This window comes from Myotis yumanensis, unplaced genomic scaffold (assembly GCF_028538775.1).
Source record: "Myotis yumanensis isolate MYYU_CA2020_CCGP unplaced genomic scaffold, mMyoYum1.0.hap1 SCAF_5, whole genome shotgun sequence".
NCBI lineage: Eukaryota > Metazoa > Chordata > Mammalia > Chiroptera > Vespertilionidae > Myotis > Myotis yumanensis.
This window is the reverse complement of record NW_027223756.1, coordinates 4,918,945-4,935,377: the sequence shown is the minus strand read 5'-3', so window position 1 is coordinate 4,935,377 and position 16,433 is coordinate 4,918,945. Positions and strand designations below refer to the sequence as shown.

The following is a 16,433-nucleotide window of genomic DNA, read 5'->3' as shown; positions in this document are numbered from 1 at the left end:
AAGTAGTTGCTCATTAAGTATTTTGGCGCATGAGTAGGTGTCTTAAAACCGCAGGACATTGTTGTCGCACGGTTCTGGAGGCTGGGAGTGTGAGGTTTCAGCAGGGCTGTGCTCCCTCCGATGGCTCTAGGGAGGATCCTTCTGGCCTCTTCTAGCTCCTGGTGGTGGCAGGCGCTCTTTGGCATTTCTTGGCTTGTGGCTGCACCGCTCCAGCCTTTGACTGCATCATCATGGCCGTCCTCTCGCTCTGTGTGTCCACAGTGTCCCGTTTCTCCTTTTCATAAGGACACTGGTCATAGTGGATGAGGGCTCGCCCTCATGGCCTCATCTTTTTAATTTTATTTTATTGATTTTTTTTTTTTTTACAGAGAGGAAAGGAGAGGGATAGAGAGTTAGAAACATGATGAGAGAGAAACATCGATCAGCTGCCTCCTGCACACCCCCTACTGGGGATGTGCCCGCAACCAAGGTACATGCCCTTGACCGGAATCGAACCTGGGACCCTTGAGTCCGCAGGCCGATGCTCTATCCACTGAGCCAAACCAGTTAGGGCTCATGGCCTCATCTTAACGAGTCATGGCAGCAACAGCCCTGTTTCCAAATAAGGTCACATGCTGAGGTCCGGGGGTCAGGGCCTCATATGTCTTTATGGCAGTGGTTCTCAACCTTCTGGCCCTGTAAATACAGTTCCTCATGTTGTGACCCAACCATAAAATTATTTTCGTTGCTACTTCATAACTGTAATGTTGCTACTGTTATGAATCATCATGTAAATATCTGATATGCAGGATGGTCTTAGGTGACCCCTGTGAAAGTGTCATTCGACCGCCAAAGGGGTCGCGACCCACAGGTTGAGAACCGCTGCTTTATGGGGACACAGTGCAACCCATAAAATCCAGGGCAACTTGGGTGACATAAGTCCACCCCTGAGATAAGAATCTGCTCCCAGGATGCTCCAGACCTTTGAGCCACAAAATGAGGGTGAGAACCAAGGCGGGTTCGGGGGGGGGGGGGCGGGGGGAGGGGGGTTCACCAGGTTACCAGCCGAACACTCACCCTCCTCCTCCCAGGGAGCCCAATACATCAGCTACACCAGCAGCTTGCTGCCCCAACTAGAGGTGCTCCTCCCCCACCCCTTTTTTTTAAAGGTTACTCAGTGTATATTTATTTATTTATTTATTATATTTTATTGATTCAGAGAGAGGAAGGGAGAAGGAGAGAGAAATATCAGTGATGGGAGAGAATCATTGATCGGCTGCTTCCTGGGCATGTGCCTTGATTGGGACTCGAACCGTGACCTCCTGGTTCATAGGTCAACGCTCAACCACTCAGCCACGCCGGCCGGCCGGGCAGTGCTCCTCCCTTGTAATGTCTTTCTGCCTGTCTCCTCAGATGGCAGCGCTCACTTCCACATGTCATTGCTTTGTTCACTATGAGCCCCAGGAGGAGCAGGCTCCTGTGTATCAGACACTAGTCCTCCTAGTAAACTCCTATCCCGGCCTCCAGCACAGCGTCGGGAGCATTGATTGAGCGCGTGCACGGTGACTCGGAGGGAAGGACTGTCTCAGGAAGCTCCCTGTGCCCCGCCATGGAGGGCAGAGGCCCAGCCCAGGAGCGGCCGGTGGGGGAGGCTGCAGCCACAGGCTGTCGCATCGCATTGGACATTGATTGGTGGAGGTTTCAACCTGAAAGCAAAATTGCCGCCTGAGCCTTTCAGGAGATAAGGCGTCTGAGTCCAGCGATAGCGGCGCCCCTGGGAGCCAGGGAGGCGCTGGGCAGGGATCAGCGCACACCCAGCCCCACGCGCAGGCCGCGGGTGGTAAATATAGAACAACAGGCAAGTGGGGCCCGGCCCCCTTCTCTCCAACTGCGATGGTCAGTAGGACCGAGCGGGGCTTGCTCACCCGCCCCTTTGCAGCCGCTCTGGCCTCTGAAGACAGCCAAGGTCACCAGGGCCCAGTGACAGCAGAGCAGAATGTGCACTCCGCACACCCTCTTGCGAGAAGCAGCCACACGGCCGGCTGTGGCCGGTGGTCAGACAGCGAACTCGATAATCTCTCTCGGTTCCCCACGTGTAGAAGCCCCATTCGGTGACTTCTCCACTCTCTCACGATGGCCGTCGAGGGGCGCTTCCGTATGAGCGTCACTCACGGCAGCTAGGAGCCCAGCGAGGCACAGGAACCAAGGCCCAGGGGGGAGAGCGTCTGGGCCAAGGTCACGTGTCTGGGCCAAGGTCACGCAGCTGGGAAGCAGCGCTTGAGCCACCCCTCCCCTCCGATTGCACCGCCTGGGATTGTCCGTGAGGAGTCTCGGCTCTGGGACCTCTGACTCTGCCGTAGGCCCGTCTCCTGCTTGCGACACAGACCCTGGGCCGTGGGGGAGAGAGCTGGCGTGTGAGGAACCTGCATTGTCACATGTTACCCTCCAACAGCATGCGTGGGCCTGTTAGCCCCGTTTTCCAGCCAGGGAAATCCAGGCTCCGAGAGGTTGCCCGAGGGGGCACGATGCAGAGCTGGGGTACCATCCACAGTCCCTTCCAGATCTCCTGTGCCTTCAGGGCCTTGCCTGACCCACAGGGCTTCCTGCTCCAGGACCTGCCCGTCATGGCCCAGCATCCTTGGCTGGAGGATGTGGCCGCTCCTCCCACAGGGCGGGGCTCTGTGCAGATGAGAGGATGCATTGTGGCTGTTAGGGACAGGGTGAGGGGGGCGTCCAGCCTGACGGATGAAAGTAGTAGCTCATGCATGTCTCTGAAGGCCACGAAATATAAACCTGATGTGAAATCTCTGTCATCAGTGATGCAGCAGCAAAAGTCCCACTGATAATATCAAACGGAGTCATAAAGTTTTCTGTGGGACTATCAGTGTACATGTATACATTAAAAACTAAATGTATTTTTCATCATCATATACTGTGTTTTTGTCGCTCGAATGAATTTTATTATTTCTTCAAGGTTCTTCACATACGTACACCTTAAGAGAGATCAAGTAGGCGGAACATGTTCTCAAAAAATTAGGGTTGGCACGCAGAAGAATTTTGAGTCAGAGATTTTGCTGGTTTTGGCACGCACTCACAAAAAGGTTGCCCACCCCGGGCTAGGATAAGCATCTCTTTCCTTAAGAGCGACGCCCTCTTCCTGGTGACCACCAGGTTGCCTCCCAACCATCAAAGAAATTGGACAGGTCCAAGTACCTTTTCTTCATCTAACAGAACGTTCTGGTTCCTACTCCCCGGCTTCTGGTTTCCCCACTGTCGTGCTCTGATGTCTGTCCTCCCCTCTGGCCGCCCTCACCCCATCTATTCAGGAGGCAAAGGCCCCAACACCGGGGCGTCAAAAACACCTGGCGTCCCGATGCCCTCGGACAAGGTGAGGCTCCGGGGGCAGCTCGGTGCTTCTGGTGAAAGGATTAGGAACATGAAAGGAGCAGGTGTCTGGGCCTGGCTCGGGCTGGCGAGCCTCCCCGCCGCTGCCCCTGCGGCTCACCCCACACTCGACTCTGGACCGCAGGCCCCAGAGGCTGTGGATGAAAGAGGAAGAGGAAGGGGGGAATCCCAGCCGCTGGAGTTCAGCTCTCGCTCAGACAGCTGCGGGAAGCCGGCCCCTCATCCCACAGGGAAGCCAGCCCAGCCACCTGGTTGCTGTGAGTCGGCACCGTTAGCTGCTCCCACTTTGAAGAGGATTCCCTGCAGGACCAAGTTCACTTCCCGAGGGACACTCGGGCGTGGAGCCGTCACTCTCAGCGAGGCCGGTGGCTCTCTCCTGGTCTGCAAATGAGGCGGGGGGGGGGGGGGGGCGCATGGGGGGGCTTGGTTTCTGACATAACGAGCTTTGCACGTGATGGGGACAGGGCGACAGGGAGCAGGTAGGCCATAGGTGGCCCCAAATAGTTTTGTGTTGTCACCTTTTGGTTTTCACCTGTGGATTTTCTTTTAACTGATGCAGCTGTGATCCCTGCGGGCCCACCACGTGCTCAGCCCTGTGGCTGCTCCTCTAGACAACGCCCTCTCATTTACCACGTGTTTATTGAGCACCTACTGTGTGCCAGGCAGTGGTGAACCAGTGAATGACAGGAAAGGCTCTGGGCCCGCCCACCCGGGGCTGAGCTCAGTCCTGGATCTGCCCTCACTCTCTGTGTCCTGCTCGCTGAGACTTTGGCCTTATCCATGAAACAAAGACTTTCACGGTGTCTTCCTCCGGGTTACTGTGGGGGCTCACTGTGATGCTGCAGTGCCATCCGAGCTTCGTAGCTGCTCAGCAAGTCCAGGCTGGGACCCCACGGTTCCCTGAATTGGAGGGTGCAGTTTGGACAAGGGAAGAGGAGGAGATAGGCCATGCGGGGCGGGGGGGGGGGGGGGGGGGGCGGGGTTCTGCAGCAAGGAGCCCAACAAACTGGTGCCTGGAGTGAGCACAGGGGCTGGAGAGGTGGGCAGGGCCTCGTCATTCTGGCGGGGAGTTCCGACTCCCCCACAGCAGTGGGGACCCCTGGGGGGCCCTGTGCAGGGAGGGGACAGTGTCTGGCTTCTGGGTTTTGGTAGATACCTCCGGCTGCCGGTGGAGAATAGACTATAGGGAAATGGACTTGTTTTCTGTCCCCACACACTTAGTGGCTTAAAACAATACATATTTTATCTTCCGGGTCTGGAGGCCGGGGATCCTCAGATCAAGGGGTCAGCAGGGCTGAGTCCTCTGGGGGCTCCAGGAGACTGTGTGACCTGCCTTTCCTGGTTTCCAGAGGGGCTGCCTCCGAGCACCCCGGTGGCTCCTGTGGCCCCACCCCAGACGACCCAGGATCACCTCCCCTTAACCCAATCCCACCTGCACATGTGGGTGCATTTGGTTCTGTTTGGTTTTGCCATACAAAGCAGCATAGTCACGTGTTCTGGGGACTCGGAGTGGAATGGTTGGGGCTGTTATTCTAACACAGGGCGCACTGCCCACCTGAGCCACCCGTAGTGTAGGCGGGGGGTGTGCTGGAATCCAGATGGTTCCACCAGAGCCCTGGCTCCTCAAACCTCTCAGCGGTTGGTTCTCAGACTGGCCCAAGACACTCATTTTTTAAAATATATTTTTTATTGTTGATAGTATTGCAGATATCTTCCGTTTCTCCCCCTCCCTCCCCCTTTCTCCCCCAAGATCACACTTAACCCCCTGAGGTTCTGTCATTCCCTTCGGAACTCTTTCTCTTGTCCTCACGCCTCGATTTCCTCTCTTCAGTTAACGGGTCCCACGCCACCAGGTCCTCGTCCGCCTGTCACCTTGGGTGTAAACGGACGAATGCTTCCTCAGCTTCTAGAAACTCCGCCTCTTTTTCTTTCTTTTCTTTTTTTAAAATTTTGGGACTTGATTTTTTTAAATTGTGGTAAAATGTACCTAACATAGTATTTACCATTCCAACCCTGTTTCTGTGTACAGGTCAGTGGCAGTAAGTACATTCATTCACATTATTGCACAACCATCACGACCATCCATCTCCAGAACTTTTCTCATCTTTCCCAACTAAAACTCTGTCCCCATTAAACACTGTCTCTCCGGCCCCACCCGCCCCCACCTCCCTTCAGCCCCTCGGTAACTGCCATTCTGCTTTCTGTCTCCATGAATTGACTTGCCAGGGATCTCCTACGAGTGGAATCATCCAGTGTTTGTCTCTGTGTCTGGCTTATTTCACTTAACATAATGTTGTCAAGGTTCATCCTATAGTAGCACATGTCAAACGCCCTTCCTTTTTAAGGCCAAGCGCTGTTTTTCTCTGTGTGTGTGTGTGTGCGCGCGCGCACATCTTGTTTATTCCTTCGTCTGTCAGTGGACACGGTGGCTCCTAGCTCTTAGCCGTGGTGAATATGTTGCTGCGAACACTCGTGTGGCTGCCTGTGTGAGTCCAGCTTTTGCTTCTTTTGGGTGTAGAGCCGGAAGTGGGATTGCTGGATCGTATGATTAGCTCCCATTTCATTGTTTGAGGAATTGCCATCCTGTTCCCAGGGCTGCTGTGCCGCTTTGCTCTGCCACCAGCAACACATAAAGGTCCCTGCTCCTCCCCATCACGGCCAACGCGTGTTACTTTCTGTTTGTTTTGAACAGTGGCCACCCTGGTTGCAGTTTGTGTGTTTTTTCCTCGTGGTTTTGATTTGCATCTCCCCAGTGATTAGCGATGTTGGGTATATTCGTGTGCTTATTGCCTGTTGGTGTATCTTCTCTGGAGAAATGTCTGTTCAAGTCCTTGTCCACTTAAAATCCCGCACCTTTTGTGATACTTGTTTCCTTTTGCAGTTAAATGGCCTTGTAGAGCTGCACTGTGCCGACGGGCTGCCACTCCAGGCTGCCTGGGCCCAGGGCCCTGATTGGGTGGCTGCCGTTCTCCCGGGGTCACATTTGCACGATTCTCTGGCCTCTGGGGTCCAGAGCATGTGCCTGGGCGCGGCATCGCTGTGTAGAGGAGGCCTCCTGTTTAAGGCCTCAGCTCATTAGTGATGATCTTATTTTCTGAGGGCCTCTGTCCTCCTATAAAACCTAGGCCAGTGATCGGATAATGAATAGTTAGATGAAGAGGCCTCTGTACAGTGTTGTGGATTCTTGTTTCTTTTTCTAACCACTCCTTTGAAACTGGGTCCCTGAAAGCAGGAGTCACACCCCCAAATATTCATCGGGTTTCAGCACAAGACAATAAGCAGCGTTGCCCGAACGCCGGATCAGCCAGATTTCCTGGAGGACAAACGGAATCAGGGTCCCCAGGGGCGAGCCTGGGAACGGTGTCCGTAGGCGTCACCGTGTGTGGCGTGATGGCCAAGTTTAAGAAACTGCGGGTGAGTGTAAAACACAGCGGTCAAGATTTAGTCCGAATTCTGCTCAGAACTGTCCCAGGCACTGAGGGCCCTCGCCCCTGCCTCACGGAGCTTCCCTGGAGGGACGTCTCCCAGGGATGGAGACGGAGCGCTGGCCCTTCTGGGGAGGATAGTGTGGTGGTCCCCCTCTGGCCCTCACCTCCCGCTTACAGGTTCTAGGCGTCTCCGTGAGAGGGGTCCACATGCTGCTCTTGTAGCCACTGGATCTCAGCAAACACGCAGACGCCCTGAGATGGCAGAGCGGCCGGAGGGCGGAAATCCGACTCCCACGTCTCCTGGAGCCTGAGGGCCGGGGCTCTGTGAGCCTCGGTCTCCCACTTGCCAATGATGAGAAGCACCTGTTACCTGCGGTTTTGCAGGCCTCGCCCTGGGGAGCCCAGTTCAAGGGAACCAGGAGGGCAGGGGGTTGGGCCTGTCCAGTCTCCAGCAGTTGGTGTCGGGCAAGTTTGAGAACCGCTGAGAATGGTTCAGGAGCCAGGACTCTGGTGGAACCATCTGGATTCAAGTGCGCCCAGGCAGGCAGTGCCCGTGGCTGCTTCACCTTTCCGTCTCCTCCTCGGGGAATGAGGAGATGTGAGGGTTAAACCTTCACCCTGAGCCTGGCGCAGGTGAGCACGAAGACAATGACGTTACCCACGCAGCCACTGTCACGCAGCCGGCTGTCGGTCAGAGCAGCGTGCAGAGCCCGTGGGCTCCGGGTGGCCAGCGGGTCAGGTCCACTCATTTCCCATCTGGCTCTTCAGGAAGCTCAAGGGGGCCAGACCGCCCCCTGGGGTCCCCGCTGCTGTGCCCCCCACTCCACTGAGAGGTCTTGGGTGAGTCACTTCTCTCTGTGCCTCAGTTTCCTCCTCGGTCCTAAGTGAAGAATAACTGTGCCTGCCTGATGGGCTTGTTCGGCCTCATGCAGTTGACACGTTGATTGGACTTGTCTTGGTGCCTACCTTCTGAGCTGGGCTACAAAGACAGTGCTGAGGCCCGGGAGCCAGGCCGCGGGGCCTTTCAGCAGCTGTGGCACTGGCCAGCGTGTGGCGGGGCAAGTCACTCCTCCTCTCCGGGCCCATGAGTGATTTATCTGTTCCCGCAAAGCGGGGAGAGGGCTAGATGGGTTCACCTGTAAAGAGCTCAGGACAGTGCCGGCATGCGGTAAGCTCCACGCGTGAGAAGTAAACGAAATCCAAGCACCAGCCCCTTTTCCAGGAGCCCGTTTCGGGGGAAGTCCTCGGACCTGGGCTGCAGGGCTGCCCTCTCCAGTCCAGGCAGTGGGGTGTTGGGGGGGGGGCGGTGGGCGGGAGGCTGAGCCTGGAATACTTATCCGAGGAGCCAGCGGCTCGGGGAGGGCAGGGCTGCTGTCCACTCCGCAGCGTGCCTGGCAGGTTCTGCGCCTTCTTTTAAACACAGGTATTGAAATACACAACATCGAAACCTATGCAAAATAAAAAGAGGGAAGCTATTCTGATTTGGCAAAACCTGTGTCTGCTGGCTGGGAACAATGCAAGGGAGCAAGAGGACTTCCCGTCACGGTGCAGGGAGCATCACATGGCCTAGCCTCTCCTTCCCAGGACACACCCCACCCTCCCCTCCCTGGCCAGCCAGGCTCTCCTCCCAGCCCAGGGAGCCAGCTTCTTTCTTTTAATGTCATGGTTTAGCTCTCACTGCGTTTTTCACTGTGCCCTGTGCTTGTTTGATAAAAAAAAAAAAAAAAAAAAAAAAGTATAGTCCCGGCCGTGGCCCAGTTGGTTGGAACATTGCCCCTGGACACCACAAGTGTCATGGGTTCGATTCCCGGTCAGGGCACATACCCAGGTTGTGGGTTCGATTCCCGGTCAGGGCACATACCCAGGTTGTGGGTTCGATTCCCGGTCAGGGCACATACCAGAGGCAATCCATCGATGTTTCTCTCTCCTTCAAGTCAGTAAACATATTCTCGGGTGAGGCTAAAAAAAATCATCAAATATAAGGAGTCCCCTCCGTGGCCCCTGGTGCTCCGGGCGTGCTAAGCCCTGCGTCACCCCATCTCCCAGCTCCTCGCCGCCTGGGAGGCGCCCGCATTCTCCTTTGTTTCCCACTTCGCTGTCCTGGCTGAATTTTCTCACTCCGCACGCTTCGCTCATATAACAATTGAAAAACCAAACGAATATACCACTGGTTTCATTTGGGACGGGTCGCTATGTAGATGCGGGGGCCGTTAATTCAGGCTCCTTCTGACCCTGCCCCGCAACGCCCTTGGCGGAGCTGGAGCCTCCGGCCTCCCCTCCGCCCGAGACCCTCACGCCGTGGCGAGGGCGCAGGGGGGGGGGGGGGGGCGAGGTGGCCCAGAGCGCAGTCCCTCTGCCTCTTTCCGGGAGAGACACGAGGTTTCTCAAACAGCCCGCCCGCCTCTGCCCGTCCGCTTGCGGGGATGGGCTTCCCAGTTCAGCCGTTAGAAAGTGCATGACCGTGACCACGGTTTAACCTCTGTCCTCGGTTTCCTGGCTTGAGGACGGATGAGATGAGAGGACAGTAACGCTGTCAGCCCTGGCGTGTGCGCGCCGTGCCAGCCATTGCTGCCCATTTGCGAGAGACCTCGGGTGCCCCTCGGCGGTCCCCGCGGGGGGGCACGGAGGAGGGCACCTTGTAAGGTTGAGTGAAAGCAATGTCACCTGGACTGTCACTGCGGACAAGGGGAAGGCGAGGACGTCGCGGGCAAACACTGGGTCTGACGGAGAGGGTCCCAGGCGGGAAGAGCTCCGGCGCCGTGTGAGTGAGGCTCCTGCGGAGGCTGCGGGAGGGGCCGCCTGATGGGAGGGTGCCCAGGGCTGACGAGCTGGTCCAGGAGCCTCAGGGTGCTCTTCCCGGAGAAGGGACCACGCCGCATCGTGGTGAGGGGCAGAGCGCGCTGAACCGCACGCCGCTCGCCTCCATAGGCCCAGGCGGCGATGCCCGGCTGAGCTGAACACACCCCCTGCCCGTGGCCCTCGCCAGCCCGGTTCGGACCTGACAGCCAAGGGCATTCAAGTCGGGGCCCAGAGCCCAGACCTGAGTTCAGCCCTCTCCCCTTCCTTCCCACCACGCAGCCAGGGCCCTGCGAAGGTGCACTGCGAGCACCCTCTCCCCTCCACCCGGAGAGGCATAGCGCCTGCACTGTCCCCTCCCGCTTGAGGGTAGCCCTTCTCGGAAGAGAGGACACAACAGGCATGGGCAGCGCGGCCCGGTCCGCCCTGCAGCAAGAAGGCTCCTGGGCGCACCCCTGAACTAGGTCCCTGAGCTCCACCAGCCATGGTTTGACTTGGACCAGAGCTCTCACCGCCACCCTGCCTGGTGCCCCAGGCGGCCAGCCCAGCGATTCCAGAAAAATCTCAGAAAACCCATATTCCGAGGAAATGCAGAGCCTGACTCCCTCCGGTTCTTCCTTTTAAGGAACCGGCTGTCCTCCCAGCCCTGGGGTGGCAGATGGAGGAGCTGAAGGTCAGGCCAAGGGACCTGGGCTCAGAGAGAGGCACTCTTGCCACCTGCACTTTACAGAGGAAACTCGGAGGCACGCCGTGCGCAGCCCACAGCCGGGGCTTCCAGCTGGATTTCGCTGGTGGGGCCTCGCTTTCCTCCCTGCGAACCCCGTGCAGCAGCACTGATTTGTCAGGGTCACTGCGCGTTTCCTAACTGCCCAGGGGGGAGGAGGACAGCGGTGGTGGGGAAGGGGTTCCCTGACGGGTGAATTCAGTGGCCCCAGGCACTGCTGGCCGCCAGCTGGCGGGACATCTCTTGTGGGCCAGGTTCTGCCCTCGGCCAGCGGAGCAGCGGGTGAGGCTCCAGCCACGGGACCCAGGCCTTTCTCCTGGAGTACCGCTGGGCTGCAGGGCTCTGGGCGGCTGGGAAAGGGCTTTGGTTCTTGGCTTTTCCGTCTGTAAAATGGGCTGAGGCATTTTTTTCTAAGCAGGACCAGTTATGGTGCCCTCCAACCTCCTTGGCCTGGGTCCACTAGCTCCCCATGTAATGCCCAGCAGCTGGAGCAGTGCCCTGCACACAGTAGGGCTCCAGGAGGCATGGTTGGGAGCTCTGGGCAGATGCTCTTGGTCTCTGAACCTGCGTTCTGCCAGGACCGGCTGTTTGCCCGAGGCATCACTAAACCCCGTCAAGCCTTGGTCCACTGAGCGTTTCAAACAGGGCCGTCTTTCCGGGTGGTTGGAGGGTACAAGAGACAACCCCAACCCCAGGCGTTACCAAGGGGCCGCGCGGCTTACTATTATATCCATCTGCTGATGGACCGCCTACGCCTGCAGCTCGGGCCAGCAGGGCGGGCTTCCGTTTCCCACGCGCCGCGAGCGGAAAGAAGCACACGTACGGTCAGCGCACTCTCTTTAATGGGAAGGGGATTCTCAGGACTTACAGCAACAGGTAAAAACATAAATACGGGAGGGAGGGAGGGGCGGAGGGTGGCGGCAGGGCAGCACGCGCCCGGGCGCCCGGCCCAGGCTCCCAGGGCGGCCCCGTCCCAATGGCCGGTGTTCCCTGTCGGGGATGCCGCGCGCTCAGAGGGCACAATGGGGCGTCAGGCTCAGGGACCATTCACCGCAAGTTGTAAGCTCGGCCACCAGCCCTCCCCGCGTGGGGACGAAGGCACGCGGAGTGGGGACCGCTCCGAGGTCTCTGCGGGCGTGGCGGTGACGTCCAGGGCCCCCTCCCCCAGGCCAGCGCCCTTCGCCGGAGGGGGGAATCGGGCGGGAGCCCCAGGCGGCCTTCCCTACCAGGCGCGGATGCCGTGCAGCGTCGACACCCCCGAGTTGCCCTGCGGAATCCCGGGGCTCTGCACCGCGTTCAAGTCCCCGACGCCGAAGTTCACGAAGTTGTTGTTGGCGGCGGCCGTAGCCGACGGCGCGGGGGGCGGCCCGGCGGGGTAGGCGGCCGCGCAGCTGTAGCCGGGGCTGCAGGCCGCGCCGCCGTAGCCCGTGTAGGCCGGGTAGGCGTTGTAGCCGTAGGCGTTGAGGCCCACGCCGTAGGCCGGGGCGTAGGGCGCCGAGTCCCCCAGGCAGGGCTTGCCGTCGCGCACCAGCACCGGCACCGCGATCCTGCGCGCGGGCGGCGGCGGCGGCGGGGGCAGCCCCACCAGCTCCAGAGTCTGGTCCTGCCGCTGCCGCTTGCACTTGTAGCGCCGGTTCTGGAACCAGATCTTGACCTGCGTGGACGTGAGCTTCAGGACGCTGGCCAGCTGGTCGCGCTCGGGGGCCGACAGGTACCGCTGCTGCTTGAAGCGCCGCTCCAGCTCGTAGACCTGCGCCTGCGAGAAGAGCACGCGCGGCTTCCGCCGCCGCCGCGCCCGGGGCCGCTCCGCGCCGTCCGCCTCGGGCTTCTCCAGCTCCACCGCCTTCTGCAGCGGGCACAGCTCTGGGGGGACAGGGAGCGGGGAGAGGGCGGTCAGAGCAGCCCGACCCGCGGGGCGCCCGCCCTCCGGGGAAGGGGCCCTGGTCGGTGCCACTCGGCCCCGCCGGGAGAGCCCGCGTGGCTGCGGCTCCCTCTGCCCACGCACCGGGAGCCGCAGCGCCCAGTTAGCAGTTGCTGGAGGCCTGCCACGTGCCAGACTGTCTCTGGGCACCGGAGAAGGACACCAGGGCGGCCCCTGCCCCCGGGCGGTTCACTTGCTGGTGGGGAGATGGACAGTGACTTAAGGTTTCCTGCTGCAAAGAAAACAAAACCGGACGCTGCCCTGGGGTGAGTTCGATTAGAGCCACTCGGCTTGATAGAGAGAGACCGAGGCCTCACCTAGGGTCGGTCACGTTATCTCAAAATTAAGGAACCACAGGCACAAGGCCCAGAGGTGTGGGTTCGGTGAGCTAAGGTGCCCGCGCGGCCGGCGCGGTGTGTGCAGCACCCAGACCCCCGGTGGGCAGGCGGCCTCAGAACCGGTGCTGCTCCCGCGCTGGAGTTGGATTCGAATTGGTGGCGAGCACTTCAACCCGCTGAGCCCCCAGCATCTGTGACCGGCTTCCTCTGTTCTAGACAGACCTTCCTGGGCTCACCCAGCGACCCTCTCTGGGCTCACAGCAGCCCTGCGCCCGCCCGGCGGCCCTGGCTCCCAGGTTTGCGCGAACCCCGCGTTGAGCCAACGTGTCCCCAACGCGCCCTCTTCTGTGCCCGGTCAGCCTCCCCACCGCTGGGATGGCAGGCGCAACGACCGGGCCGCTTCCCAGTTACTCCACCGCCCGCACCTTTCGTGGCGCGGTATTTTCTAACGTTTTCCAGGGGAGAACTCAGCCCTGGGCACATAAGGAAATGGTGCGGGAAAAATACAGCTAGTAAGTCAGGTCCCTGGGAGCCCACAGCATCCCCATCTTGAAATCAAGGCCCTTGTTCCCAAGATTCCTCTCTCCTGGAACAAAGGAGGAAAAGTCCCAGAAACGCGGGTTATGGTTGGGCTACGGGAGGTCCTGGACCCTCCTCCGATGGTGCAAAAGCACGGCTGGTGCGCGGCATTTAAATTTCTTTATCAGTTTTCGTCAGACCCTCAACAACAAAAAAAAACAAAAAACAAAACCAAAACAAAACCCTACACCCCAAAGAGGTTTTTAAAATAACCCTGATACAGAGAATCTCTGTTCTACCACACACTGATCGCCAGCTTCCGAACAAACCCAGGAGCAGGGCTGCTTGCTGCTGCCTAGGGCTTTGTTAGGCCGAAAAATTAAAAAAACAAAAAAACAAAACCTTGTCTCTTGTTTCTAATCATCTCAATCCAGCATTTTCTCTAAACCGCAGATTGGACTCGGGTGCCAGGGCCGCGCTACACTGTTGCTTCTCACTCCGAAACCACTGCGCCCGGCCCTCCGCCCAGGCCGAGTTCCTTGGCGGCGGGGTTGGGGGACAAAAGCGACTCGGGCAGGAGAAGGACCTGGTGCTTCCTCCTCACCTTTCTTATCGGCTCGAAGGTCCTTGACCGGGTCGGGGTCGCCATAGGCGCGCGGGTAGAAGGCGGGGGCCGCCGGGAAGGCCGGCGCGCACTTGGCCGGCGAGGGCGCGGGGCCCAGCTCGGCGCGCAGCTCGGGGAGGCCGGGCCCCGCGGCCTCCGGCCCCGCGTAGGCCTCGGGCTTGAAGGCGGCCAGCATGCAGGAGGCGGGCGCCAGGGTGGCCTCCAGGCGCGCCGAGAGCTCCCCGGCGGCCAGGCTGCGCTGCTGCTGCTCCAGGTTCAGAATGTCTTTGACGGAGAACGGCGTGGGTGTGAGCCCGGGGCTGGGGAACATGGTGGCACCGCGCGTCTCACAGTGCCAGATGGGCGGCAGTGAGCGCCGCTGCCCACGGCCCCTGGCAGCCTCCCTGCATGGTGCCCGCTGCCCTCCCGCCCGCGCACCGCCTTCCCGCTCCAGTTGTGGCCGGGCGGCAGGTAGTGCGGAGCTCTGGGACAGGGGAGGCGGGACCAGGCCGGAGGAGGGGGACTCAGCGTGCCATTGGGCCAGGGGCTGTGTTGACAGGAGCGATGAGCAGTTTCGTGTCACCTAATATAGTCATTCGGCTAAAAAAAAAAAAGATCCTGCTCAGCTTTTTAAAGGGGCCTCAACACACTGGGCAGGCTCTCCTTGGGAGCCTGAGATTCCCCCACAGTGTTCGCCTAAAACCCACCAGGGCGCAGTCACAGGGAAGAAAGAACTCGATTCCTCTCTGATTCTGCCGGATCGGGATGTGAAGAAAGTTCCTCAGCACCTGAAACGGAAGGGGAGAGTGAAGGCTGGGTGGGAGCTGCCCAGGGAGGGCCATGTCCAGGAGTCCTAACGGCCTCCTTGCTGAAGGCGGAGAACTGGGAAGAGTCTGAACAAGACCAGAAGGGAGTGTTGCCCTGGGGTGATGGCAGGAGGGGGAGATTCTGGACAATTTGGGGGTTCTGCTTGGCTTGGCGTACAGGGCCAACCATGTCCCAGCAGTCCCCATTTTCCCAGGGGGCTCCTGGGTGTGCCAAGCAGAAAGGCAAGATGGGGGTTGTGGTGTGGGAGTTGTACACTCACAGCTCCAGGCGGCATGTCACTGCCAGCCTCCTCCCAGAGAGATGACCCCCACCCCTTCATAATGAAACAAACCCAGAATCCCAGCCGGTAAACAGCTTCCCAGAGGAGAGGGGTCTTCTAGGGGGCTCTAGTTTCTTCATCATTACTGCCTTCCTCTCCCCACCCACCCTGCCTAGCGGTGAGGGCCCAGGCCTCTGCCAGCCCCCAGGCCGCAGGCTCCAGCCCTGGCTTAGCTCTCAGGCGGGCGGGGCACCTCTGAGCACAGCTGGGGAGGATTTCTCTCAGGACTCTGGGCCAGATCCCAGTGGGGCACCCTGGCACCCGTCTGGCCAGGCGCTGGGGGAAGCGCAGGGCGGGAGGGGTGTTAATTTGTAGCCCAGGGTCAGAAAAGTAGGGATCTTCTGTAGGACACATCTACCAATAATTCAGGAGTGCCGGCTACGGGGCGGGCAGATCCCAGGCAGTCGCCTCAGGGTCGGGTACCAGGAGCTCTGATGCAGGCTTCTGGCCTTGCCCTTGCCCCCAGAACTCTAAAGAGAGGTGCTCTATTGTGTGTGCAATTTCAAGGCGGTTCTGGCAGGCAGAATGGCCCCAGGTTAAGGTCACCACCTAACTATCTCTGGGGATGGGGATGAGGAGGCTTGTCAGGGAAAAAGCATCAATTTCCCAGGACCCTGGGCGCGGTGGGAATGGGGACTTGCTGAGAATGGAGACTCAGAAGGCAGCACTCCTTGCGGAGGGAGAGCAGGGACGGGGTAAGAAACGCTCGGATTAGAAGTAAGGCGGCAAAGGGTCCAAGGCGAGCTAAGGGCCCGGCTCGGGCACAGGCTTCATGCAGAACTCGCGCCCAGGGCTCAGAGGTAAGGCACAAAGCAGGGGACAGGGTGGCGTCTGTCTGCCCAGAAGGCCCGAGCAAAATGGTGAGCCTTGCTGGTGGAGCCTAGCATAGGCCTGAGGTTGGGACCTGCCCAGCTCCCCATCAAAGCCACACTCCCAGGGCCTGTGGCCTCGGAGGAGGGCGCAGGAGAGCAGAGCCCCGAGCCCGGTCGGGGAGGCTAGGAGCAGGGACCCGGCTTCCAGGCGCCAGTGCTGGGCCTGGGCCACGGCAGCCGAATCTCATGAGTTTTCCAGCCAGGACCCACGCGCGGTTAGCGGGGCCTGTGGAGAGGGGCCTGTGGGGCTCACCAGGCCCAGGAACCACTGCACCGCCCACCTCCAAGCCCCCAGCCCAGCTTCTCCGCGGCTGGGTCTGCACTCCAGCGGCCTCTCCTTGGCCCTTTCTCTCCAGGGTTTGGCCAATGTTACAATGATTGCTCTCAGCTAACCTTGCTCGGGGCAAGGGAAAAAGCCTTTGAAGATGGCTTTTTGGGGAGTGGGAGAGGGTGCCTCTGGCCGAGGCGGTGACGTCTGGCAAACGAGCCACATCCGATTCAATTAAACGTCTCGCTGAAAAGAGCTCGGAGCGAGGGTCCTGGGAGCTCTGCTAAGTGAATGGGCTGCCAGGCGGCTCGCGATGACAGTTTGAAAGATTAGTGCGAGCCCACGCCTGAAATATTACCGTTTAATGGGGAACACAGGCTGCATCCGGGATCCCTGCTTTTAGTGGGGTTTTTTTTGGTGGTTTTTTGTTTG

The 16,433-nt window shown here is 59.4% G+C and overlaps 1 protein-coding gene across 1 annotated transcript; it reads right to left on the bottom strand.

The window, feature by feature from the left end:
* Nucleotides 1–11,156: 11,156 nt before the first annotated feature.
* NKX2-5 (NK2 homeobox 5) lies at nt 11,157–14,175 on the bottom strand. Its single transcript, XM_070417072.1, has 2 exons — nt 13,715–14,175; nt 11,157–12,195 (listed from the first exon to the last, which is right to left on the bottom strand). Exons 1-2 carry the CDS (start codon nt 14,043–14,045, stop codon nt 11,555–11,557), a joined length of 972 nt encoding a protein of 323 aa, XP_070273173.1. The 5' UTR covers nt 14,046–14,175; the 3' UTR covers nt 11,157–11,554.
* Nucleotides 14,176–16,433: the final 2,258 nt, after the last annotated feature.